General features: G+C 31.8%; 2 protein-coding genes and 1 pseudogene across 2 annotated transcripts; all 3 read left to right on the forward strand.

Annotated features, from left to right (window-relative positions):
* The first annotated feature begins 10,103 nt into the window (after nt 1-10,103).
* LOC123908915 (UDP-glycosyltransferase 72E2-like) lies at nt 10,104-12,001 on the forward strand. Its single transcript, XM_045959645.1, has one exon. It carries the CDS (start codon nt 10,234-10,236, stop codon nt 11,710-11,712), a length of 1,479 nt encoding a protein of 492 aa, XP_045815601.1. The 5' UTR covers nt 10,104-10,233; the 3' UTR covers nt 11,713-12,001.
* A 3,112-nt stretch (nt 12,002-15,113) lies between these two features.
* On the forward strand, nt 15,114-18,498 carry LOC123904169 (annotated as a pseudogene).
* A 2,774-nt stretch (nt 18,499-21,272) lies between these two features.
* Nucleotides 21,273-23,740, forward strand: LOC123904170. The gene is made up of 4 exons (XM_045953860.1): nt 21,273-21,798; nt 23,098-23,302; nt 23,394-23,569; nt 23,670-23,740. Exons 1-4 carry the CDS (start codon nt 21,273-21,275, stop codon nt 23,738-23,740), a joined length of 978 nt encoding a protein of 325 aa, XP_045809816.1.
* The last annotated feature ends 3,986 nt before the right edge of the window (nt 23,741-27,726 follow it).

Genomic DNA, 27,726 nt, shown 5'->3' on the forward strand with positions numbered 1-27,726 from the left:
ATTGTATTTTTACTTGTAGGTTTTTATTTATGCATGCATATTGCATTTTGTAGTGAAATTGAACTTGTTAGCTGCTACATGTACAACAGAGTTAGATAAGTAGTGGTTTCTTGAGTTACTGATCCTGTTGTCGAAATTCTAAAATAAGTTCTTGGATTCAACCAATAGAATATTAATATTATAAATGGAAATAAATTGTGTTTTGCATCATTTGCATCATATAATTACAATTTAGCCTAATCAGTTTTGATTAGAAAGCCATTTTATAATTATAAAATAAATCCAAATGGCTTGGATATAGCTGCGAAATCGCTAGGAATATGTAGCTAGAGATTTATTGCCAAATTGTTATGACAATACCCTAGCGATTTAGTTAGGAAACACAAACTTTTGAACATTATTTAACTAGGTATTAATTGGGAACTAGCTAGGATTTACTGTATATTAGTTGCAAATTAGCTAGGAAATTTTTTGATAGGTGATTTCCCACCCAATCCATGCTACGCCCTATATGACAGCTAATTCACAACAAATCTGTAGCTAACTCTGTTTTACTAGAGATTAGCTACGGATTACCTAAAAAAGCGATCGTAGCTAATCCCGTATTTTCTTGTAGTGTTATTTTATTGTGAGAATTTTTTCTTGTTCTTGAGATAAAAAATTTATAGTGTTAGTTTTGTCGGTCGGTCACAATTAGGGTCACACTGTGTTTGATAATTTTGGTCTACCTGTAGATTGCGATTAGGGTCACATTCGTTTACTTGTTTTCAAGACGATCTGCAGTCGTTTATCAATGTTTATTAAGACAAAAGAGAGAAGAGAAATAGTCAGAGAGAGCCAAGAAAACAAACAAGTTACTATTTTGACCTAAATTATTGATAATATATAAATCATGGTAAATCTTAAATGAGTACTAATTATTGATGAATTGTTTGTTGGGCTTTTATTTTTGATTGAATTATAATGGACTGGACCATTTTGTTAAGCCCAATGAGACGCTGGTATCAATTGTTTAACTATATAATTGTCATCAATAAGATGGTTAACACATAGTGAAAACCTAACTCTAAAATGCAAACGGCGGCGATGATGATAGTTCAATCTCTCATCTTTACTCTCTCATCGACCGTCTCTATAATCATAAAAGGTGTGTATATTGTAGATATGATATAATTTGTATTTATGAATTTTGGCTATTTTTTTAATTTCAACAATCAGTATAAAAGCCGATTAGATACATTTTATGGCTATATATTTTTCTTAAATCATATGAATATTGATCTATTGATGATTTTATGGCCATGTTAACGTTTATTTGCACTTATGTTCACCCATTTCTTTGATGATTATTGAAAGTATTATGGGGTTTCTCTTAATTAGTCTATGTATTTCAATCAAAACCTATATCAAATCATTATTTTTCATAGACTATGGAGAGAGATCTAACCGTGTCGACAAAGACTCATTTTCTTGTGATACGGGCGAAGAAGAAAGAGAACAAAAAAAAAAGTGTTTTAGATGCCCTTTGTATAGTAAATTAACACCAATTTCATTTTTCACTTTACTCCGAATTTTTTCAGTCTCCTAGAGAGCAAGTTTTAAGAGCAAGAGAGAGTAACTTTTTTCCACAAAACCTCGCCAACAATAAGTCATCTAGCACAAAATTAGATACAAGCAGAACAACATTTTTACCAATAATAATGCATACTTTATTATACTTATGTAACACTTTATAAGCAAAAATGTATTTTTTAAGTTCATCTTATATTTAATGTATCTGATAGACCAGATACATTAAATATACAATGAACCTAAAAAATGTGTTTTTGCTTATAAAGTGTTACAGAGGGAGTATTTTCCTTCTCATTTTCTTCTTTATCTTCTTCATTCTTCTCCGCAGAAAACCCTACAACTTGTTCATTTCCCTTCTCATCAATGGCTGCATCATCTGATGCACAACCAAACCGAGTTTCAATTTTACCTGAACTTGATCCACAACCTCTAGCTAAGCGTAAACCCTTCTTTTTGTGGTTTGTCTTGATTTTTGTCTGTGTTTGAAAATAGTAAAAAAAAAAAGTACATATTGGTTGAATCAAACACACACACAAAATCAAGACAAAAAAAAAAAAAGGACTTACAATCAATAGCTAGAGATTGATTGGTTATGTAGCAGATGATGAAGCCATTGATGAGAAGAGAAATGAACAAGTTATAGGTTTTTTGCGTAGTGGAATGAAGAAACTAAAATGAAGAAAGGAAAAGGAAAATATAAGAGCACACACTTTATTATTTGTCAGAATGTTGCACTATTAGTATCTTATTTTGTGCCAAATGACTTATTTTGTGTATTGATTATCTCGACGCAATCAATATGAAAAAAAATCAATTGTATTTTTTTTATAAGAAAAATCAATTGAATTTTGAAAGAGTTATGCAATTTTACAGTAATTTTTTTAATTCAGTGACACACGTTTTCGGTTTTTATTTTTTAACTATTACTATTTGTAACAACAATTAGTCCTTGGAATAATGAATACTTGACTGAGTTATCAAAAGAAGAATAATCTTATAAAAAATAAACTCGTGGGTGGAAAAATCTTGAAAATAAACTTGAATATTGTAAACATCATAATATATAGTTGAAAAAAATGCATACACATGAAGGTCTCGACAGTGATGTACTTTTTTTGTCTTTATAGGTGCCCAATTTTATGGGAAAAAGTTTTAATTATTCAAAGTTCAACTGAAAATAGTAAAGTCTACATGTTAATACGTGTCTTAGGACACATATTAAAGAGATAAATATAAAAATATTTTTTTGAAAATTATGTATTCAATTTTCTAAACATTAAATATTTTATATTATTAAATATTAAATATTAAATTTTTATATTTAGTTATTGTACTTTATTATGTGTTATGTCCATAGAAAATTTGAGTGCTAACTTATTTGTTGGATAAGTAAATAGATGTAAACATATAGTTAAAAATTCTTTTACTTTTTCTGTAAAAACTTTCTCCTCTTACCTTTTGAAAAAAAAAATGATGGAAGTGTTGCATTGCATGTATGTGACATTGGATACCCATAGGTGAGACGCCGCCTCTAGATTTAAAGATCCTTAGTCATTGAATTTATCAAACATGTTGGTTCCCTTCACTGGTTGCAATATTAATGAAAATTTGATCAGCTTCTTATTTGACCAAAAAATTCAGCAAACACAAGTATTTACTCCGCTGATTTTCAAGTGTTATTTTAGCATAAAATTCTCTAATTAAAATAGTAGGTTGTTATATATTTTTTTTTTCAATTCTATCATCATTTTAATTCACTATTTAATTTTTCTTTCCAAATAAATTTAGTATACTTTAAATTTTATAAGAAATGTGAAATGAGTTATTGAAAAAGTAAAAATATAATTGATAAACTGTTCTCCCCCGATCACTATTATAAGCAAAAAAAATCACTTATTAGGTTCATTGAAAACTAAATGCATTACTTTTTCAACGAATCTAAACAGTAAAATATAAACTAAATGCATTACTTTTTCAACTAATCTAAAAAGTGATTTTTTTTGCTTATAATAGTGACCGGAGGGAATAACTTTAAACCATCAAAACAACAATTAAATAGAAACGATAAAATTATTCTAAAACGATATTTAAAAATGAACTGATACAGTTGAAGATGTAGGATATTTTATGTGTAATTTATTTCAAAGTTATTTTATCATTATTATTAATTTTAATTGGTCATGTTTCTAATTAAATGGTTGCTTAGCCGTTCCTATTTCATTGACAAAATTAATATGTAATCAATCCTAATTAAAAGGGCTCCGTTATGCTGCAACGTAAACTTATTGTTTTCTAATAAAGTGGTATATATGTATATATATGCATGGGTGATGGCTAGCCAAAAAGGACGGTGAGTTAGAGAGAAAATAAACATTTATAATACTAAGTTTCCATGAGCATCCAAAAAGTAGTTCTTGAGACCTTGCTAATTCACGTGCAGTGCTAGCAAGAAGTGACTGTTGTATCCTGGAGGGTATTAGCTATGAGACCAACTGCATCGGGTAATTTACCTGTGGTGGCGAAATACTCTTAAGCCCAGTGCATTTGCACGCCTCAGTCAAATTCGATAAGTTCTTCTCATTCTATATTTTATTTTATTATGTATCATATTTATTTGTTGTAATATTTCTTTGATTTATTGTAATGAATTAATTCTATGTCATAATATTTTTCCAACAATCTTAAGAGTAGTTTTGTTGACATGGAATTATGTAGAATTATCATTATATTTATTTTTTGGATCAAATGATTTGTTTATAAATTTTAAATTGTGAAATGAATTTAGTATGATATCGATGGAAAGCAAATTTTGAGGCTAATCACTCCAGGTGCGTGGTGATCTTGATTGTATAGAGAAATGGTGAATGAGTTTCATCCAGGTTCTATTTAATTATTTCACTTTATCTATTTTTTCTTGCTCAAATATGATTTATCAGTGTTAACTGCAAACTATGTACATGAGTTTGGGTGTCTATTTATGTTTGCTATGATTTGCTCGATCAGTGTTCCTAATTCTAGTTGAATAAAAATACTAGTCCCGTTTATTCAAAAGTATATGTGGGCATTAAAATTAAAGACGTCAATGTTTTAGAAAAGGTTTTATGTTTAAGTGTCATTGACGTCTAACACTATGTGATTTTAGACTTTAAAATATTGTGTACATTCAATACTATTCATGCTGGTTTAATATTGAATTGCTTATTGTTATGGTATAGTTATTTTGTACCTATGTTAATACTATATACTATGTATGTAAGTTTGGAGTCTGTCTAACATGATAATTTATCTTGTGGATTTATTTTAGCTTCAGATAATCTGTCATAGTATTGATTAATTGATTTGAATGTGTATGAATTTGTGATTAAATTTTGAGCTTGTGTGTTATTTTTAAAATATGTTGAATATCACTGATTTATTTGATTTGGAATATGTGAATAAGCATGATTAATTTTGAATTATATACTAAAGCATGTAGTCCTTGTTAAGTGAATTATTTGTTGTGGATGACAAAATTGTTTTGAGGATTTAATATATTGTGCAGAATTAGTAGATTTATCATGTATAAATTAAATTGATGAATTTGTGTAAAATATATTTTAATGTCGAGGCATATTCATATTGCAGAATTTAAGTTAATGTGTATATATCAAAAGCATTGTTTGATAAATTTTTATTTTATCGTGAAAGATTATTTTGCTTATTTATTATGTGAAAATTGATATATGACTTTTATAACTGGAAAAGTGAAATTTTGTGGGTATAAAATTTATTGATATGTGTATTTCAATTTGTGTAAAATGGTTTTTGATGTGGGGGTTTATCCAATATTGTCAAAATTTATTTTGTACTTGAGAAGTTTAATGGATAAGTTTTTCTAGTGTATGTTTGAGACAATATAAATTGATTTAAAAGTTCTGTATATCTTTATGGCACTTTGGTAGTTCACTGTTTATATTGTTCGCTAATTGTTATTCAAGTGATGCAGTAGTATTTGTTGCCGCCGGAGATGTAAATTTGTATAGGTGTTGGAACTTGAAAGCAAATTGATGAGATATTTTACTGAGAAATTTCATGACCTCAATATGTGATAGAAAAGTCGTCGCTTAGAAATATTCTAATCTAAGTAGACTTGGATATGGTCATGACTCTGAGATATTTGAGATACACACATAAAATGTTATATGACATATTGTGGATTATCCATTGTATTAGAATAATACAATGATGATTAATAAAACGTGCGGATACTTATATGTGGATTAATTTCTCCAATGTGGGGGTTTGTCACTTGGAAATCTTTCAAATAGACTTGGATAAATAATTTGTTTGGAAACTTAATTCTACCAAAATGTGGGGGTGTTGTCACTTGAAAATCTTCAAGTAGACTTGTACAAATAAATCTAAATATAGATTTAATTTCTCTCTTAAATGGAGATGTTGTTGCTTAGAATTTATCTAAGTAAGCCTATGATAATAAATCATAGATGTACATTTGAAAATAAATGATGAAATATTGATTAAGAGACGTCTTAGTCAATGTATATTGTGATTTTGTGAAACAACGCGTTGTTGAGTTGAGTGATATATATAAAGGATCCTGTGATAATCCCACTGAGCAAGAAACTAGTGGATGATATATACATCGAGGGGGATGGATTTATGTCCACTACAAAAATTGAAAGTGATGGTAACCCAACATAGATTGTGAAAATTTGCAAGGCTATGTTCATATGGGTAAGAACAAGTCACTTGTCAATTTGAGAAGACACTATCCAATTTCTATTTGAGTTCATCCCTATGGTGTAGTATGGTATAGGATAGTGTATACTACAGCGATGGAGGTTGAGTTTTTCTCTTAATGAATCTATAGCTCATGAATGAGTGGTGTGCTTGACTGTGGTGTACACTTGATAGATTCACCTATATGAGTGTTGAGGTGGGGCCGCCTCTATGAAAGCTTGGGCAGACTTTCTAGAGTCACTCATGAAATCCAGGAATAGGTGCAAGGCCAAAATGCACCACACCGCGTTGAACAACTTTGGACGAAAGATCAATGTGAGTGATGAAGTCACTGTTTCACATACGGAATGAGGTTCATAGAGGTTATAATCTCACCGACATTCTAGTGGATCAAATTTCATTTGCTCTATGTACTAGTTCATAGTCCAAAAGACACTAGTGCGTATGCGTTGATTTTTCACGCTCTTGGGAACACTTAAAAAAAAAAAAAAAAAAAACTAAAACTTTAAAATAAATTGTGGGGGATTGTAGGATATTTTATGTGTAATTTATTTCAAAGTTATTTTATCATTATTATTAATTTTAATTGGTCATGTTTCTAATTAAATGGTTGCTTAGCCGTTCCTATTTCATTGACAAAATTAATATGTAATCAATCCTAATTAAAAGGGCTCCGTTATGCTGCAACGTAAACTTATTGTTTTCTAATAAAGTGGTATATATGTATATATATGCATGGGTGATGGCTAGCCAAAAAGGACGGTGAGTTAGAGAGAAAATAAACATTTATAATACTAAGTTTCCATGAGCATCCAAAAAGTAGTTCTTGAGACCTTGCTAATTCACGTGCAGTGCTAGCAAGAAGTGACTGTTGTATCCTGGAGGGTATTAGCTATGAGACCAACTGCATCGGGTAATTTACCTGTGGTGGCGAAATACTCTTAAGCCCAGTGCATTTGCACGCCTCAGTCAAATTCGATAAGTTCTTCTCATTCTATATTTTATTTTATTATGTATCATATTTATTTGTTGTAATATTTCTTTGATTTATTGTAATGAATTAATTCTATGTCATAATATTTTTCCAACAGAAGAATGGAGTGTTTGATTATGGGCCTCTCCATCCGCAAAATGGCAACTTATAATTTTCCTCTTAGATTTGGACAGTTGCCTACTACTTGCTCATCAAAATTCCAGAAGTATATTGCTAGGTTGTACCAAAACAAAAGAAAAGTAGTATGCATTTCGTATGCTTAATGAAATTAATATTAAAATATTTAATACGTTTGAAATTTGAATGGCATTTCCGAGAGGGAGTAAAAATCATGAAATAAACTAAAATATTGTAAAAATTATGAAAAAAATGCATATGTATATGAAGGTCGACAGTGACGTACCTTTTGCTTACAGTATTTTTTGTTTTAATCTGCATCCAATTTAAGGCAATGAGTTCCATTTATTCAAAGTTCAACATAAAATAGTACACTTGAATTAATAATACACTTGAATTAATAGTCAACCTTAAATATTTAAATTAAAATTTGTACTTATATATATATATATATATATATATATATATATATATATATATACCGGAAGATTTGAAAACATTAATAATACACTTGAATTAATAGTCAACCTTAAATATTTTTTCTTGGGGGATGGGGTGGGCCGCGGCACACCTCGGCCACCCCCAATTTTCACCATTGCCCATGGGAAGTCGATGAAAGAGCTAGAAAGTGTCTCCGAACCAGGAAAAAGTATACGCTCGGGCCAATATTTTTTTTTGAAGAAGCTAAATTAGCTCACCCAAATTGATACTAAAGTGGACCATTAAAAAATTATAATATATAATTGGCTTAAATGCAGTTTTGCCCCCATGTTTTGATTAAATCGGAGTTTTACCCCCCCTGTTTTAAAACGCGGACTTTTACCCCCCCTGTTTTATAATTTTTTGGATTTTGCCCCCCCTAAAATTCTGCTTTCGAGTCACAACTTTAAAGCTTCGCACACAACTCAATTTTGATCAATAATTCACCAAAAGGATACCGAAATGACCGTAATCGAGTTATCTTTCCACATAATCAAACCCCACTAAATTTGGAGTTACAAAGAGAGATTAATTACCGTTTTAGTGAAGGTATGTCCCCCAAAATTCTGCAAAAAATCTGCTTTCGAGTCACAACTTCAAAGCTTCGCATACAACTCAATTTGGATCCATAATTCACCAAACGGCTACCTAAATGACCGTAATCAAGTTAGCTTTCCACAGAATCAAACCCCACTAAATTTGGAGTTACAGAGAGAGATTAATTACCGTTTTAGTGAAGGTATGTCCAATTACTAATTCTGCAGAAATCTACTTGTGATCTTCAAATTCAACATCGTCTACTGAACACATCGTAACTCCAAATTCGACGAAATTGAAATGCCAACAAGGGTAATTTCGTTAGATTTCCATACATGTAAATAGTATTAAAAAATGAGCTGCAGGGTGAGAGGAATGACAAAAATACCAGTAATAGTTTCATACGATAATTAATTTGAACAGACCTTCACTAAAACGGTAATTAATCTCTCTCTGTAACTCCAAATTTAGTGGAGTTTAATTCTGTGGAAAACTAACTCGATTGCGATCGTTTCGGTACCAGTTTGGTGAATTATTGATTCAAATTGAGTTCTGTGCGAAGCTTTGAACTTGAGGCTCAGAAGCAGATTTTGTGCAAAATTTTGGTGGGGGGGCAAAATCCAACAAATTATAAAATAGGGGGGGTAAAATTCCGCATTTTAAAATAGGGGGGGTAAAATTCCGCATTTTTCAAAATAGGGGGGGTAAAACTGCATTTAAGCCTATATAATTTAAATATGAAAATTATATTGCATACAAAAAAATTAAACACAAAGTTGATCATAACAAAATGTAATTACATATATTAAAATAGTACTCTATGTGTAAGGGAGTTTCTACGATACATTAGAAAATTTGAATGTACGCGTACACTTGATTTTAAATTAATAAATTAAGGATATTTTTATAAGTCAAAAAGTTATTTACCGACTAGTCTATTGTATATAAAAGAAAATAATTTCATAAGAAAAAATACAATTTCATTGTTTATAACCAATTTTATTTTCTTTCAAAAGTTACTCCTTTAATTTACCTATTAATTTAAAACCTAATATTAATATATCCGAACATTCACATTATATAATATAAAATGTAAAAACCATTTCTATAATTTTCGATTTTTTGGGGGGTGGTCATGATCCACCCCAGCCGCCCCTTGGTTCCACCTATGCTCGGAACACTATTTAAAAAAAAAAATCTTTATATGTGTATATTCAAGTGTTTTATATGTTATATTTATTTATATTTTGAGACAATACATATGTACAAATTTTATTTACATGTGATATTTATAGTTGTCATAAAACCCACAATAATATTTTAATTTATTATTTATTTTATAATTTAATTTTAATATTTTTTTACTATTAATCTGATTTAAAATAGTAAAAAAGAAAATAATTTTTTTTTTGTTACAAAAAATGAAGATTAAAAAGAAAAGAAATTAAAATAATTGTCAACGATGGGATCATACTCCTATAATTAAAAGATTTACATTTTAAAAAAGATTCATGTCCATCTGAATAAATTTTTTTTGACAAAATGTCCAGCTGAATAATTAAAAGATTTATTTACATTAAAAGAAATTAACTATGTCTAGCAAGAAAATAAATAAATAACTGATCTTGAGTTACACCGTTTAGCAATGTCCATAAATACCTCTTCATCTTCATGAAACAACAATAAACCTCTTAGTATTAAAACAGAGCAACACTAGAAAGAAACTAAGCTCTGTTTCTAAGAAAAAGCTTCTTCTATAAATCTCTTATCATTTCCATATTATTATTTCAACCATGTCTATGGTGACCCCAAAAATTCATGCAGCCATACTAGCCAGTCCTGGAATGGGACACATAATTCCAACCATGGAATTAGCCAAACGTCTTACCACTCACCATGGTTTCGACGTCACCGTCTTCTTCGTCACCACCGATTCAGACACAACAACTACGTCAAAAATACTTGAACTAACATCCAACCTCAATGGCATCAACGTCATTATAACACCTCCGGTCGATGTTTCCGACAAACTTGATCCAAACAACCCATCGTTGGGTTTAACAATTGTTTTAACTATGATTGAATCTCTTCCTTTTATTCAATCTCAATTATTATCCATGAAATTTCCTCCATCAGTTCTTATTGTGGATCTCTTTAGTACAATGGCTTTACCTATGGCACGTGATCTCCACATGTCTAGTTATGTTTTCCTTGCTACCAATGCTTGGTTCTCTGCTGTTAGTATTTATCTTCCTTTCCTCACAAAGGAAGCATTTTCAAGACACGCTAATAATCACGAACCACTTTTGATTCCGGGTTGTGAACCGATTCGGTTTGAGGATACACTCGAACCGTTTGTTTCCCCGTGGGGGCCTAGTCATGAAAGTTTCCTTGAAGCCGGAAAGGAGATATTGTCTGTTGATGGAATTCTGATGAACACATGGCAAGATTTAGAGCCGGTATCTATTAAGGCTCTTACAAAAAATGGAATTATAGGACGATTATTTTCTAAAGGAACGGTTTATCCGATTGGACCGCTTGTACGACCCGTTGAACCAGCGGAGAAGAGGGAGGGTGAGAAAGTAATTTTAAGGTGGCTTGACCAGCAACCAGATGAGTCGGTGATATATTTGTCGTTTGGGAGTGGTGGGACGATGTCAAAAGGTCAAATGAGAGAATTGGCTTACGGGCTAGAGTTGAGTCAGCAGAGGTTTATTTGGGTAGTGCGACAACCCATAGAGGACGATGCATTTGCGACATTTTTCGACACAGCGAAGGGTGGCAATGCATCAACATTGGTGGATTACTTACCAGAAGGGTTTGTGAATCGGACAAAGGAGGTGGGGATTTGTGTTCCCATGTGGGCCCCACAAGCTGAGATTTTAAAACATCCAGCAACTGGTGGTTTTGTAACACACTGTGGTTGGAATTCTGTGTTGGAGAGTATCCTTAGCGGTGTTCCGATGGTTGCGTGGCCGCTTTATGCCGAGCAGAAGATGAATGCTACGTTGTTGTCAGAGGAGCTTGGGGTGGCGGTGAGGGTGAAGGCGGATGGAGAAATCATTTCTAGGGAACAAATAGCAAAGTTGATTAGAAGAGTGATGGTGGATGAAGGTGATATAGGCATGAGGGTTAAAGTTAAGGAGTATAAGCTAAGCGGAGAGAAAGCTATTTCTGTGTTCGGTTCATCTCACGAGTCGCTTTGTCAGATTACGAAAGACTGTGAAATTCTTCTCCACCAGAGTTTTGAGGGGAAAGGTTGCGGTGCTTAGACAATAAATAAGACATTTTTTTACCACATGAAATGTATTTACATAGTTTTTTCTTTTGTATTTTTCTTTTTGCGTTAAAACCTTATGGTTCTCAAGAGGAAGGAGTCTGTGAATCTAGATGTCAGCCGCTAAGTAATAAAGTCTAGCCAATAATTATTCCTATCATAAATTGAACTTAAATTCTTCTGAACGATTCGTTTTAGGAAGAGTTCATTAAACACTTGAATTCAATATCTTAGTAATTTAATTAGTTACTATGTAATCAATAAAATGTGGAGTTTTATTTTTATGTTTTATGAGTATATATGTTCATTGATGTTTCTTTAATCACATACTTAACTCGTATTATTAATAATCAAATGCTCGATACAATGATATATAATCAACTATTTAGTGACTAGCTAGGATACATAAAACTTTCCTCCATACATGAAATGTGTAATCGATAGGAGTGCATAAACAAATTTTTTACGTTAAATTTAACTATAAAAATTAGTTCACATGACATGTTGTAATTTGTGAACAACATTAACATCTATGAAATAGCACCTAAGTTTTGTCTTTTACTAATTGGTGTGTTTTAAAATATAAATATAATTTTTTTAAAAAAGTTATAATTCTTTTAAAATAATCAATTTTCGTATAAATAAAGAAAAAATAGTAGGATTGCAACCATACAAGTGTGAAAAAAATTACTTAATCTTTTTTTTTAACACATAAGTTTCTCTATAACTCTTTTAGACATTAAATTTTTAAATAGTTGAACTCCGATTGGCGAATTTTATTTAAAATTGAACCATTTAAATAATAATACTCCATAGTATCCAAATTTCGTCTATAAATGAAATAACTATCGACATATTTTATTATCTCTTGATGAAACTCTATCTTTTTCCCTAAAACACAAGAGGTTATATATTTTGTTTGACAAAAAAAAAAATTGACACACAAAAATACAGCTAGGTCTCAATGGTGGATATTAGAAATATCATAAAAGTCTCCGTGAACTTATTTCAGTTGGTAGGAATATCGCACTATTTGGGCATAAGTACTTGTTAAATATGTAAACGTTTTGGAGATATAGACTAGCTGTCAAAACGGGCGGCTCGGCCAATTTCGGGCCGGCCCGGTCGGGCTTCGGGCTTCGTCGGGTCGGGCTAAAAAGCCCGGATAAAAAACGGGCTACCAAAATTAGTGTCCGAGCCCGGCCCGGTACGGGTAGTCGGGCTTTCGGGCCGGCCCGGTTTATTTTTAAATTTTTTTTTTTACTTCTAGTGCTCAAACTCAACCATATAAATAGCATTAATCATTCTTGCGCGTCCTATTTTTTACTCATCCGCTATATATATATAATAATTCTCGCGCGCCGTATTTTTACTCATCCCCTATCTACGAGTTTCTCGCGCGCCCTATTATTACTCATCCACTACCTACGATCTTCTCGCGCGTCATATTTTTACTCATCCGCTACCTACAACTTTCTCGCGCGCCCTATTTTTACTCATCCGCTACGTACGAGTTTCTCGCGCGCCTTATTTTTATTCATCCACTACGTACGAGTTTCTCGCGCGCCCTATTTTTACTCATCCACTACCTACGAGTTTCTCGCGACCTATTTTTACGCATCCGCTACTTACGAGTTTCTCGTGCGTCATATTTTTACTCATCCGCTACCTACGACTTTCTCGCGCGCCCTATTTTTAGTCATCCGCTACGTACGAGTTTCTCGTATGTCCTATTTTTACTCATCCGCTACCTACGAGTTTCTTGGGTGCCATTTTTTTACTCATCTGCTACTTAAGTAGCGGACGATGTTTTATAATTTATATTACAAACTAATTTAAAATCATCCAAAATAAATTATTTATATTTATATTTTATTTTATTTTTTTAATTTTAATTTTTTCGGGCTTGCGGGCCGCCCGTGGCCCATTCGGGCTAGTCCATATTTTAATCGGTCTTTGTCGGGTCGGGCTAAAAAGCCCGAAAATAATTCGGGCTAGGATTTTCAAGGCCCGAGCCCGGGAAAAAATCGGGCTTGGCGGGCCGGCCCATTCGGGCTAGCCCATTTTGACAGCTCTAATATAGACTAGTATACACTTTTAAATTTAACATACATAAAAAAAAATAAAAATACATAAAGGGTTTTTGGATTTATATAGTTTGACTGTACCAATTCAATATGTGTTAAAGTCTTTACTATTAGTCTAGAGTTTGATTTATATTATTTGGCAACACAATTTCTGATGCATTACATCTATGATTGTTACTCGTGATTTTCTTTTAATTTTTTTGTTTTTTATTAATATTTTATTTCAAAAGTTTGTTAAAAAAATAATATTTTATTTCGAAAGTTAATTATATATCCAATTTTTTTTACCATCACATTGGTACGAAGTTTTCACTGCCATTAGTCATGACTAATCAACTTTGGGAGACCTGTGGAGCACATGATGACTAATTTTTTTGTCAATATTTTGTGAACTCAAGTTGTTCTGTCACTGTTGGTATCTGTTGGTATCATTCATATAAGAAAAAGGACTTTATTGTCAATAATGGATAAAACCAAAACAATGCATATAGTGTCACACTAAAAACGAAGCTACTAGTGTTTGCCATATACGTTTGATTGTAGCTTCCATATAGTGTCTCCTCATACATACGCTACTTAGCTTCTATTGGACGCAACAGTGTAGCTTGGACTTTTTTTAGCGTCCGCCACTACACTGACTCTAAATCAATGCTAAAGATCTTGTAGCGTTAGTTTTTTGGCATTCAAAATCTGCTTTGCGCCGACGCTTCATAGCAATTTTGTTGTAGTGTTAATTTATTATTTATTTTATGATTAAACTTTAATATTTTTTGCTATTAATTTGTTTTATGATTAAAGTTTAATATTTTTTAATATTAACTTGAAGCTAAGAATAAAGATGGAGATTTGACCCAAAAAAATATGGAGATCAAAAACATTTTAGATAGTGAGAAAGGGAGTGAAAAAATATTTCTCACTCCTGTCTCGCCCTATTGACAATTCTAAATTTCTCAAAAAAATTCAAACATTGATTCAACACATTGTAAGAGTCGATATCTTCTTCCGCGCATAAAAGTTCATAAATAAAAATTTCTATAAGTTTTTAAACAAAGATGAATTAAATATGATTTTTTTTTCTTTTTTGCGCATAAAAAATTCATCTTATGTTAAAAAATTCTAAAATTTTGTGAGGGTGGTTCTTATAATATTATAATCATGAACACAAAATATCATTTAAAATGTGAAAGTACACAAGAGTTTGATTAAAAGTATGAACCAAAAGTTATGACAGAAAATATTTGAGCAACCAAAACTTGTGGCAAAATTCGAGATATTTATATATAGGAACAGAAACTTATAGGAAACAAAAATGATAAGAGATTTGATTAGTATCCATGAGATTTAATGTTCGATCTTCAATAATAATGTTGTAAACAAAAAAAAATTAATTTTTTTAGACAACTTTTATGGAAAAAAGTGAAATGAAAGAAATACATGAGAGAGTGAGAAAGTGATCGAAAAGATTTACATGAGAGAGTATCATTAGTTACATAGCAACACACTTATGAGATCCACGAACATATAGAACCAAACATCCATAGTACTCTGACAAAAAGCTTTTGTAAAATATAAAGAAAAATACTATTTCAACCAATGTGTGCGATCTTAAAAAAATACAATAAAGCACTCCCATAATATACTCGTTAGTATAGTGAGTAAAAAGAAAGAAAGAAAGAATAATATGTTTTAGTAAAAAAAGAAAGAATATACTATGATTTTTAAGTCTACATAATATTTTTTTAAATAAGGATAGAATTGACAGAAAAAAAATTATAATGCATTATATTCCGTTTACTTTCCAAATAAGGTAACAAGAATTTTATTATGCTCATCGTAAAATATCTAAACAATGAAATAAAATATTTATTCGATTAAACTCCATCATGATGATATATTCTGCTCTGTTTTAGAATATCCAAAAAGTGCCTTATTCTATGTCCCAGGTAAAATTAAAGGTTTACATTAATGAATTGATCTTCCTTGTTACACCCATTTGGCAGCAATGTCCATAAATATACATCTTCAATCTGCTTGGAACAATAAGTGACTTTAACAGAGCAAAACAAGCAAGAAATCAAGCTCTGTCTCTAAGAAAACGTCTTACCACTTCTAGCAAGTCCAGGCATGGGACACTTAATTCCATCTATGGAATTACCCAAACGTCTTACCACTCACCATGGTTTCGACGTCACTGTCTTCATCGTCACCACTAATTCGTCCGATTCAGACATGATGACATGCGTCATTACATGAAAATAAGACCAATTTCAAGTGTTTTTAGAAGAATTGTAACTCATTTCATGGAAGAATAATGCACTAGTTTGAAGATATTTGCAAAGGATGAAAGTAGCTGAAGAATGAAGAAAAATAGCTAATATTCTGCTTTTTGCGCCCCAGGCGAAAAATCCTGTGCCTGAGGCGAAACGTTCCAGTTGAAAAGTACCTCTCTGTTTGCTATTTCGCCTGAGGCGAAAATTCCTGTGCCTCAGGCGAAAATTTCACCAGAAAAAGTACCTCTCTGTTTGCCTGTTCGCCTGGGGCGAAAATGTTGGTGCCTCAGGCGAAAATTCTGTGCCTGGGGCGAAAATGCTTGTGCCTGAGGCGAAATTCTCATTTATTGACTCCGGTTATAAAAGGAAAACGCAGATCTGAGATAGGGGATCGAAAAATAGCATTGGAAACATCAATTTTGAGAACTTTTGAAGATCAAGGAGCTTGGAGACAAGGATTTGAAGGTGGAAACACATCAAGATCATCTTGTAATCATGCTTTCTTTCATTTCTTTGATTGTAATGTCTTTTATTACTATGTGTAACTAAATTCTCATGATTGATCCTTAGGGGATTCTTATTATTATTTCTCTTAAACTATGTGATTATCATATGTTATAATTAATGAATTACGAAGTTAGTTTCTTCAATCATTCCTTGTTCTTAATGCTTTGCATAATTTGATCAATTGTGTAATGTTTTCAATTATTTGTTTTACTATGACGATAGGAATGAATGATCGATCTAGGAACGATTGATCAATTAACTTTGACTTAAGACATTTCGGATCATTAATTGAGATTAAAGGATTAAAGGTTGTAAACCTCAATTGATAATAGATTACCTAAGACATTAGGGATCGATGATCAAGGGAGAGGATTATGTTACCAAGACATTGGGCATAATTATTTTTGATTTAATCTAATCGTGAAACTAAATTGAGTAAATTCGTTATTATACATGAAATTACCAAGAGAAGTAGTAATTAGATGAACCAAAAGGATCAATCGTTGTTCTCCTATTGATTTTAATCTTAAGTTATTTCCAATTCTTGTGATCGAAATTTGAATCAACAAATTCCCCTCCATTTTTACATTGAAATTTATATGTTTAAATATGAATTCAATTAGTTTTTGAATTACAACAATCCATGTGGAAAGAACGATTTTTATACTACTTGACGGCTATTTGTACACTTGCAAAATATTCATCAAGACACACCAACTACATCAAAAATACTTCAACTAACATCCAACCTTAATGGCATCAACGTCATTATAACACCTCCGGTGGATGTCTCCGACAAACTTGATCCAAACAACCCATCGTTGGGTTTAACAATTGTTTTAACTATGTTTGAATCTCTTCCTTTTATTCAATCTCAAATATTATCAATGAAATTTCCTCCATCAGTTCTTATCGTGGATCTCTTTGGTACTATGGCTTTACCTATGGCACGTGATCTCCATATGTCTATTTATGTTTTCCTTGCTACCAGTGCTTGGTTCTTTGTTGTTAATATTTATCTTCCTTTCATCACAAAGAAAGCATTTTCAAGACACGCTAATGATCACAAACCGCTTTTGATTCCAGGTTGTGAACCACTTAGGTTTCAGGATACACTCAATCAATTAGTTTATCCATTGGGGCCTAGTCACGAAAGTTATGTTGAAGTCGTAAAGTTATGTTTATCCATTGGTTTATCCATTGGGGCTTGTGCGAACTGTTGAACCGAAGTAGAAGAGGGAGGGTGAGAAATTAATTTTAAGTTAGCTTGATCAGCAACCTGATGAGACAGTGCTGTATTTGTTGTTTGGGAGTGGTGGGACGATGTCAAAAGGTTAGATGAGAGAATTGGCTTACGGGTTAGAGTTGAGTCAACAGAGGTTTATTTGGGTTGTGCGACAACCCATAGAGAACGATGCATTTGCGGCATTTTTCGATACAGTGAAGGGTGGCAATGCATCAACATTGGTGGATTACTTACTAGGAGGGTTTGTGAATCGGACAAAGGAGGTGGGGATTTGTGTTCCCATGTGGGATCCACAAGCTGAGATTTTAAAACATCCAACAACTGGTGGTTTTGTAACACACTGCGGTTGGAATTATGTATTGGAGAGTATCTTTAGCGGTGTTCCGATGGTTGCGTTGCCGCTTTATGCCGAGCAGAAGATGAATGCTACTTTGTTGTCAGAGGAGCTTGGGGTGGCGTTGAGGATGAAGGTGGATGGAGGAATCATTTTTAGGGAACAAATAGCAAAGTTGATTAGAAGAGTGATGGTCGATGAAGATGACATAAGCATGAGGGTTAAAGTCAAGGAGTATAAGCTAAGCGGAGAGAAAGCTCTTTCTGTGTCCGGTTCTTCTCATGAGTCGTTTTGTCAGATGACGAAAGACTATGAGGCGAAAAGTCGAGTTGCTTAAACAATAAATAAGACATGTTTTATCTCATATGAAATGCATTTACATAATTTGTTTTTTATTGTAATTTAGTTACTATATGCAATCGATAGCATCACACAAAATCTGAAGCTAGTGTATGCCAAATACATTTGATTGTAGCTTCCGTATAGTGTCTCCTTCTCCTCATACAGACGCTACTTAACTTCTATTGGACGCGACAATCTAGCTTGGACTTTTTTAGCGTCCGTCACTACACTGAACTCTTAATCGACACTAAAGACCTTGTAGTGCCCATTTTTTTGTCATTTAGAATCTGCTTTGGACTAGTATGCTAGGTTTGGTCTAATGGGGAGGGGTTTGAGTAATACGCTCTAGGTTCTGGGTTCGATCCCCAGCTCATTGTAAACAAAAAAAAAAGAATCTGCTTTGGACCGACGCTCCATAGCAATTTTATTGTAGTGTTAATTTATTATTTGTTTTATGATTAAGCTTTAATATTTTTTTACAAATAATTTTTTTTATGATTAAACTTTAATATTTTTTACTATTAACTCGAGGCTAAGAATAAAGATGGAGATTTGCACAAAAAAAATATAGAGATAAAAAACATTTTAGATTGTGAGAAAGGGAGTGAAAAAATATTTCTCATTCTCTCCCATCCCATCCTATTAATATCCCTAAGTTTCTTTGAAAAAAATTCAAACATTGATTCAACACATTTAACCAAAATTATAGACATAACTTAAAAACTCCTAATTTTATAGGGATTAAAAATACACTAACCGATATTATTATAATATTACATATGGATTTTTTTTTACTAAAATATGTGTCAACAAAATTATAATATAATACTCTGTACCGGTAAAAGTTATCATGCATAAGTGTTTTTCTTATGCATGGTGCATAAGGCACGGGCGCTAATCCCTTACGCGTGCGCGCATCGTTACTTCCAAGCGCCATTCCATTTTAGCCTTTGATTCTTGATCAACAAGCCTTAGTGCTTCCACCCTCCTGATCAAGCATGAGTCGTCTGATTAATCAAACAACCCAAATCTTCCCCCTGTTTTTTTTGTTTGTTGCTGCGTTGGGCCTTCTTGTGGGTTGAGCATGTATTCTTTCATGCTACATGCACCTCTCCTGCTTACTATTTATGCAATATTATTTTGGAAACCATTATGCTGGTTAAATGGTTTCTGAGAGTTAAACAGTGAAACCATTCGTATTGTAAAATGGTTTTATGTGTTTACTGAAACCAATATTGTATTTTTATGGTTTTAAAAATCCTGAAAACCATTATGCTGGTTAAATGGTTTCATATAGTTATACAATGAAATCATTTGTATTGTAAAATGGTTTAATGATTTTAAATACTGATTATTACTGAAACCATAAATATGGTTTAATAGTTTTGATAGTTTTCTATGTGAAACTAAAATAATTGTCTAATGATTTTGTAATAAAACAAAAAACCAATGGTTTCGTCTACTGATTTATGTTAATTGTAATAAATTAAACCATAATTACAGTACATGTTTTAGTATGTAATTTTAAATTAAAATATGACTATATAATCATCCAACACAATTAATTGAAAATAGATTCTTATAATATGTACTTCAAAGAAACAAAAGTTATTATTTAATTGGAAATGGGGGGCGCGTTAGAAATTTGGGGATGCGCTAGAATCTGGAGGAGGAAAAAAATTGGGGGGCACGCTAGAAATCTGGAGGAGGAAAAAAAATTGGGGGGCTCGTAAGAAATCTAGGGGAGAAAAAGGGGAAAATTTGGGGGGTGCGCTAAGCAATTGGGGGGCGCGCAAGTAATGGGGTAGCATATGAGAGTACCTAGAGTAAATGATGGGTGCGTTAAATAATTTTCATTATTTATACATGGTGCATATGAAAGGTTTTAATTATAGCCTTAGATCATAGATACATGATTATAACATATCTACTTTGAATCAATGTTTTAAGAACCGGACCGGACCGGCCGGTTCAACCGGGAACCGGACACAGGAGCGGTCCGGGCTGCTGCTGAGAACCGGTAGTCTGCAGAACCGGGAAAAAACCGCTTGAAACCGGTACGAACCGCCCGGAACCGTTCGAACCGGTGAACCGGGAGCGGTTTGAAAAAACCGGCTGGTTCGGAATCTTTTAAAAATTTTTAAAAAAAAAAAAAAAACTGTGTATTTAACGTGTTTTTTTTTCCTGTGTGTAACCCTAATTTTTCTCTTTCACTTTCCAGTGAGCGTGAAAACGGCTGAAGGAAAACCAACACCTATTTTCTTCTTCTTCTTCGTGAAAACCCTCCACTGGTAACCTGCACTTTTTTTCTTCTTCTTCTTCGTTAATTGTTTCTTATATTAGATGGTGGAATGAAACAAATTTATCCTATTGTTATGTTTAGGTTTCTTAATTTGTTTCTTAATTTGTGGAATGAAGAACTAAGGTTTTGTTCTATTTTTATGGGTTTCATCTTTATATTATTTGCTTTAGGAAATATTGTTTCAACACATTGATAGATTGCAACAAGAATAATATTTTTCAGAATCTTGTTTCAATTTTGAAAAGGTTTTTTTTTTCTTATTTTACGTTAATTGCAACAAGAACTAAGTTTTTTTTTTCTTATATTACAGTAGTTTCTAATTTGTCCTTTGTTTGTTTTAGGTTTTTAAAGTTTCTATTTTGTTAGTTTGTTTATCACATGTGAAGTAGAATAATTATTATGAACCAATTTTAGTAATTTGTTGCTTTGTTTACCAATTTAAAGTTTATTTTCTATTTCAGAAAATTATGTCGACATCAGCATCAACTTCTGTTGCTCAATCTTCACAAGCAGCTCCTCCAACACAAGCTGATGACTCTATGCAATCATGTCGACAAAAGTCAGACCCTGCTTGGGACTATTGCACATATGTTGTAGAAGGAAGGAATAAAAGATTTACATGTATGTTTTGCAAAAAAGTTATTAAAGGTGGAGGGATACATCGACTTAAAAAGCATCTTGCCGGAGTAGTTGGTGATGTAAAAATTTGCAAAACAGTGGATGCAGATACCAGATTTAGGATGCTCGAGAGTTTGAATGAAACTTCAACAAAGAAGAAGAGAGCTGCAGAGACATTTGATGATGAACATCCTTTTGGTCCTAATGTTGTGGAATTGGCCGATGATGACACTAGTGAAATACCACGTCCAGCAGTGCATGTGTCGTCCTCCTCTCGACCACCAAAGAGAGCAGCTACATCTCAAGAGGTGGGTAGTTTCTTTGCTCCAAGAACTACCCCTGGTGCGCAACCAACAATTAAGAGTGTGCTTGCAGGTAAAAAAGTTGTGCATGAAGTTGATATTGCTATTGCAACTTTTTTCTTTGAAAATTGCATCCCTATGAATGCTTTGAATTCAAGGTCTTATCAGCGAATGCTTGATGCAGTTGCTTCTATTGGGTCTGGATATAAAGGGCCAAATTATCATGCTATGAGAACTAGATTATTATCTGATATGAAAAAAAATGTCCAATTGCTAGTTGATAGTTGTCGTAGTCAATGGGTAGAAACAGGATGTACAATCATGGCAGATGGGTGGCAAGATCAAAAAAATAGGCAATTGATTAACTTTCTAGTTTATTGTCCTATGGGAATTAGTTTTATAAGATCCGTCGATGCTTCAGATATTATTAAAGATGCAACTAATCTTTGTAATCTGTTTGTTGAATTGGTTGAATTTGTTGGTCCTAAAAATGTTGTGCATCTTGTAACGGATAATGCCGCTAATTATAAAGTAGCAGGAAGAATGCTACATGATAAATATCCTCATATCTACTGGTCACCATGTGCTGCGCATTGTCTAAACTTGGTTTTAGGCGACATAGGAAAAATGGAACTTGTCCAAAGTCTAGCAAAACGTGCATCATTAATTACAAAGTTTGTTTACAATCATGGGTTTTTGTTAGCTTTTTTGAGGAAGAGGGAAGGATGGACAGAAATTATACGTCCTGGTCCTACTCGTTTTGCCACAACCTTTATTGCATTGAAGAGTCTTCACAAACACCAACATGATCTTACAGCTTTGGTAACTAGCAAAACTTTTGTTGAGTCTAGATACTATAGAGACCCAAAGGCTAGGGATTTCATTGCTGTTATCCTAGATTCTAGATTTTGGAATGATGTTGAGATTATTGTTAAAATTGTTGCACCACTAGTATATTTGTTAAGGATTGTTGATGGTGATGATAGGCCATCACTTGGTTATGTGTATGATGGCATGTTTAGAGCAAAGAAAGCTATTAAGAGCATTTTCATGAACAAAAAATCCTTGTACAAAACCTTGTAAAAAATCCCAGCATTCTATTATGATAAGGAGAACTTGTCCCAAAAGCCCGAGGTTATGGCAGGATTTCTTGAAGTGTTGACTACACAAGTTGATGGTAATCGGACCAAATTCTTGAATGAAACCAATCTTTATCGTGGAAAGGTTGGTGAGTTTGGCAAACAATTGGCTCTTGATTCTATTAAGCATATGCGTCCCGGTAAGTATAATTGATATAATGTTTTTTAAATTGTGCATCTTTACCTTTAACTACATATTGATCATGATTTCAATTTTATTATGATTTTGATAGATATGTGGTGGAATACTTTTGGACATAGTGTGCCAAATGTGCAAAAATGGGCAATTAAGATACTTAGTCAAACTGCTTCATCATCGGGTTGTGAAAGGAATTGGAGTGTCTTTGAAAGAATACATACAAAAAAGAGGAATAGATTGGAGCATCAAAGGTTGAATGATCTTGTGTTTGTGCATTACAACTTGCGTTTAAAAAATAGGTATGCAATTATTTTTAATTTTTACCTTCAATATTCTACATTTCATTATTTATTATCCTTTTTACATTGAATAATCTTTGTCTTTTGTTAGAGCCTTCAACAAGATGGGAGCCTATGATCCTATAGACTATGAGAGAATAGATGACATTGAATTTTGGATCATGGACGAAGATACAAATTCTACCCCCATTCTTGATTCCAATGAGATAGAAAGTATGCTTTACAATGAGGAATCAATTCCCATAATTGGTATTGACAATGAGGAAGGTGAGAGTGAGATTATTACTTATGTGCATTGAGTTGTATACTTGTATTGTGGTATTTAGTTTATGAAAATGCTATACTTAATTGTTTACTTTATTTTTAGGTGAATTGGCACCCACCATTGGACTTCAAGAGGGGGACTTAATTTGGATTCATTTCCACAAGAAGATGTGAATAGTTATAATGGTGTTGATGATGATGGTTTCCATCAATTTAATGATTGATCATTCGATGCATGTACTTTGAGTTTGAACTTGAATATGGGAGACTTGAAGAGGGGAGACTTAATTTGATATTTTGATGTTTGAATTTAGATTATGAATTTATGTTTTAGTATTTGGTATGAATTATGTATTTGGTATAAGTATTATGAATTTGGACTTTGTATAAGTATTATTAAGTACTTGGTCTTGGTATGAACATCATGCACTTTAAAACTAAATTTTGTTAATTTGTCAATTTATGTCTAAGTATATGTTATTCTGTTACTGATAATTTGTTTATTAGCTACCAGATACGAAAATTATATGAACGGTTCATATAAACGGTTCAATAACGGTTGAACCGGTCTAACCGATTGAACCATGAACCAGTGACCACACCGGGTCGATCTCCGGTCCGGTTCTTAAAATATTGCTTTGAATATAATAGATCAAAGAAAGGAATTGTGTACCTTGAATGACAGCGGATGAATCCACCATTGATTGAAACTAAGGAAAGGTTGAGAAGGTGCTTTTACCTCTCACTGATGAGAGATTATGCGTGTTATGTTTTTCAGTGTGTCTAGCTTAATGGGATGGCTATAATATATACTCATCAGTGGAGGCAGGGATCTCTCAATAGGCTGACTAGAAAGAACGGTCCAACCCATCACGGCCCGTTCAACATTAAGCCTTATAATAATGACAAGATAATATATTTGATTTTATACACATTTAAATTATTTTAATAAACTAATTAAAGTGAATCCAAAATATTCAACAATCTCCCACTTGGATTACTTTAATTAGTTATCAAAATAACATAAGAATAGTGATAGAAGTATATCAAATATTAATAATAAACTTGTCTTTAAAATAGTATAAGAAACATAAGATATAAACAATGCAGAAGTTGAATCCGATAGGGCAAACAAAATCATACACCATACACCTTAAATTTCACATAGAGTGGTAAATATGGATTAACATTATAACATTAAGAATTTGTAATCCAATAATGGTCCATGCATCTAAAATGCTACAACAAACTTCCACTAACCCAAAATATAGAAGACTTGATCAAATATATATAAGTCTGTCGTTAGTGGTTCTGCCAATGAGTTTTTGATTTTATAAAAGTCATAGAATATCCACATAGGTCAAGTAATTACTAACTTATAGGGATAGCCTATTAAGAGAATAATTGCTTTTAGTCAAAATCATTAAATGTTCTACAACGTTTGACATTCAATTAATCCAAATTTTAGCAAAAAATTGTGACTATGAAAATCCATAAAGAAATAGGAGACCGGAGAATCTCCAATTGGATTAACACAACCACTTAGTTTAAAGAAAATAAGATATGGATTAATGTGGCCACAAGAATGTCAATAATGAACAAATTATGATTATGCAATTCATAAGTACTTTAAGAACACAATATCATACTCGATAGGAGTATTGATATTATACGTAGTACTTACTATTTATGACCTTATAGAATGTGTAGTGTTGGTAAAAGAGAAGCACAATATATTTGCATGCTAAGAGATAATTGTGCATTTTCCAACAAATTGACTTAAGCATCTAATTATAATGCTTACCGAGATTAAAGAGTTGATATATATCTCAGTATAGTAGGATGAGACTGAAATTTAAAGTCTCTTAAGCTATGCCATATTTTATTTAGCGCGCAAAAGTATATGGCAAGAGTGAGATTATAACTTTAAGTTTTGTGTCTATATCATTGTGTACATATTTTCATTTGATCTCACATATATGAACAAGAGTGGAATTTCTTATTTGAGCTCATAGTATATAATATTATGTACACACTCCCACTGATCCCACATATATAAACAAGAATGGGTGGAATTTTCTATAGTGTTTTCATTAGTGATCACTAATATACAAATATTATGACATGTAATATTTAACAGTGGGATACTTATTTGCTAGTGCAAAATTTTCTATATATATGTGGTTATATATAATTTTATTTTATTTCAATACTAGAGTGTCACAAACTCAACCACATTTTGCACATGAATATAGCAGAATTACTAACACAAGTGGTAACTCAATGATAATATAAAATCCAATATATACAAAACTTTTCAATGGCAGATTTTTATAAGTGTTGGATTTCACGGTTAACCACATATTCTGCATTTAGAATTAAGGAGATTGTTAATTTTCACTTAACAATTTATAATATAAATCTCCTTATAACAAATAAAATTCTCAAAAGAATTTTTATATATAAAGTAGCTATCATATAAAGAGTATGATGATCATATATAAAAGGTTTATCATCATATGAGTGAGATTAAGTCTCTAGTGTTATAAAATAGGGTATGAGACTATATATATTAAAAGTTTAATAACTCACTCATAAAACTCAAATGCTACAATTATAGACACACACATTTGAGAAATAGTTTGGTTACACGCAGCGAAAATACACGAGACTTACATTTTATTATTATTGAGGATATATGAGAAAATAGTCATTAACTTCCATAAGTGTTGAAAAATAACAATAGTTTGAAATATGTCAAATATAGTGAAAATAGAAAAAATTGAATATCTCAAATGTACAATTTAAAACCATTTAAAATAATGACATAAAATAAATAGAATTTTTGTTGATAGAGTTGTTAAGCATTTGAGATTTTGACATATTGCTTTTACAAAATGAGTTTACAAAAACATAGAATGATATGGAAGTATATAATAATTTATGAGAAAAGACTATAATTAATATCCTCAATATAAGTCTCTACAGTAGTTTTATGTCTAGAATTATGAAACAAATAAATATATTTGTTTCTTAGCTATAGTTAATTTGCATGTAGAATTTTCCTCACTTGACAAAGAATGATATTTAAAATGGTTAGATATTTTTCTTACACCAAGGAAAGGATGATCATGTTAAGCAATGTCATACCGATAGGGTATGTCCATTACGTCACACAATACATAGTGAGGATTCTCCCACTTGATAGAGAATGAAAGTTGAATTAAAAGTTTGAAAATATTTTAAATAAATATTCAACTATTTCTCTATCACATGAAGATCGTGTTGAGTAACGTCACACCGATAGGGTTATGTCCGCCACTTAACAAAATCTAGGGATAGATGGCAATCCAATTTTTTTTTTTTTAAATAAAGTTTAAATAATTCATTGATTAAAATTAGAATAATATTGGATTGCAAAATTAAGATAGTAGCTACATGCGCTATAATATATTTAGTAAAATTTCTTACTTATTGTAATCTCATCAAAGGGTATTAAGAATAGTAAGTAAGAACTATAACATTTCAATGTACGGTTCTTATGTCACAACATTTTAATAGTGACAGAGTATTTGAAATATAAATATATAAAATTAAAGTACATTGAGTAATGACAATCATTATATTAACAACAACACACCGATAGGGTATGATTGTTGTCAGTATACTTTGCATAATTGTATCCACGATAGGTGAGATTACAATTATACAAATCATTAATGTTTATGCTTAAAAGAATATGATAAAATAATATCATGCATAAACAATCTATTTAATTTACTCAATTTTAGTCATATTCAAGTAATAGAAAAAACATGCTTAAAAGTATTTTAAATTAGCACATCATAAATATGACTTTAGAATTTATATACGAAAGAGTATGATAGCAAGGGTTATTATTTAAAATAAAAGTGTGTAAAATAGTTTTGTATTTTATCCAGAATAGAACTTTTAGAGTAAAGTTTTAAATACTCCCACTATAACTTAAATATAAATTGAAAATGGAGTTTTATTGTGAGAAAAAATATATATACAATCATTATAGAGTTCTATTTAGAATTTTCTGGAAAAGGATTCCACTTTTATATTTATATAATTGCACAACAAGAGAAGAAGAAAAAAATTTCTTCATATATGCAAGAACCAGTAATGGGTCACAA

Source organism: Trifolium pratense, linkage group LG2 (assembly GCF_020283565.1).
Source record: "Trifolium pratense cultivar HEN17-A07 linkage group LG2, ARS_RC_1.1, whole genome shotgun sequence".
NCBI lineage: Eukaryota > Viridiplantae > Streptophyta > Magnoliopsida > Fabales > Fabaceae > Trifolium > Trifolium pratense.

Bases quoted from the DNA above. Each gene is read 5' to 3' on its own strand.
- LOC123908915 (XM_045959645.1), top strand. From the start codon at position 10,234: ATGTCTATGGTGACCCCAAAAATTCATGCAGCCATACTAGCCAGTCCT.
- LOC123904170 (XM_045953860.1), top strand. From the start codon at position 21,273: ATGTCGACATCAGCATCAACTTCTGTTGCTCAATCTTCACAAGCAGCT. The intron at 21,799-23,097 runs GTAAAAAAGTTG...TGATTTTGATAG, and splicing joins AATTAAGAGTGTGCTTGCAG to ATATGTGGTGGAATACTTTT. The intron at 23,303-23,393 runs GTATGCAATTAT...GTCTTTTGTTAG, and splicing joins AACTTGCGTTTAAAAAATAG to AGCCTTCAACAAGATGGGAG.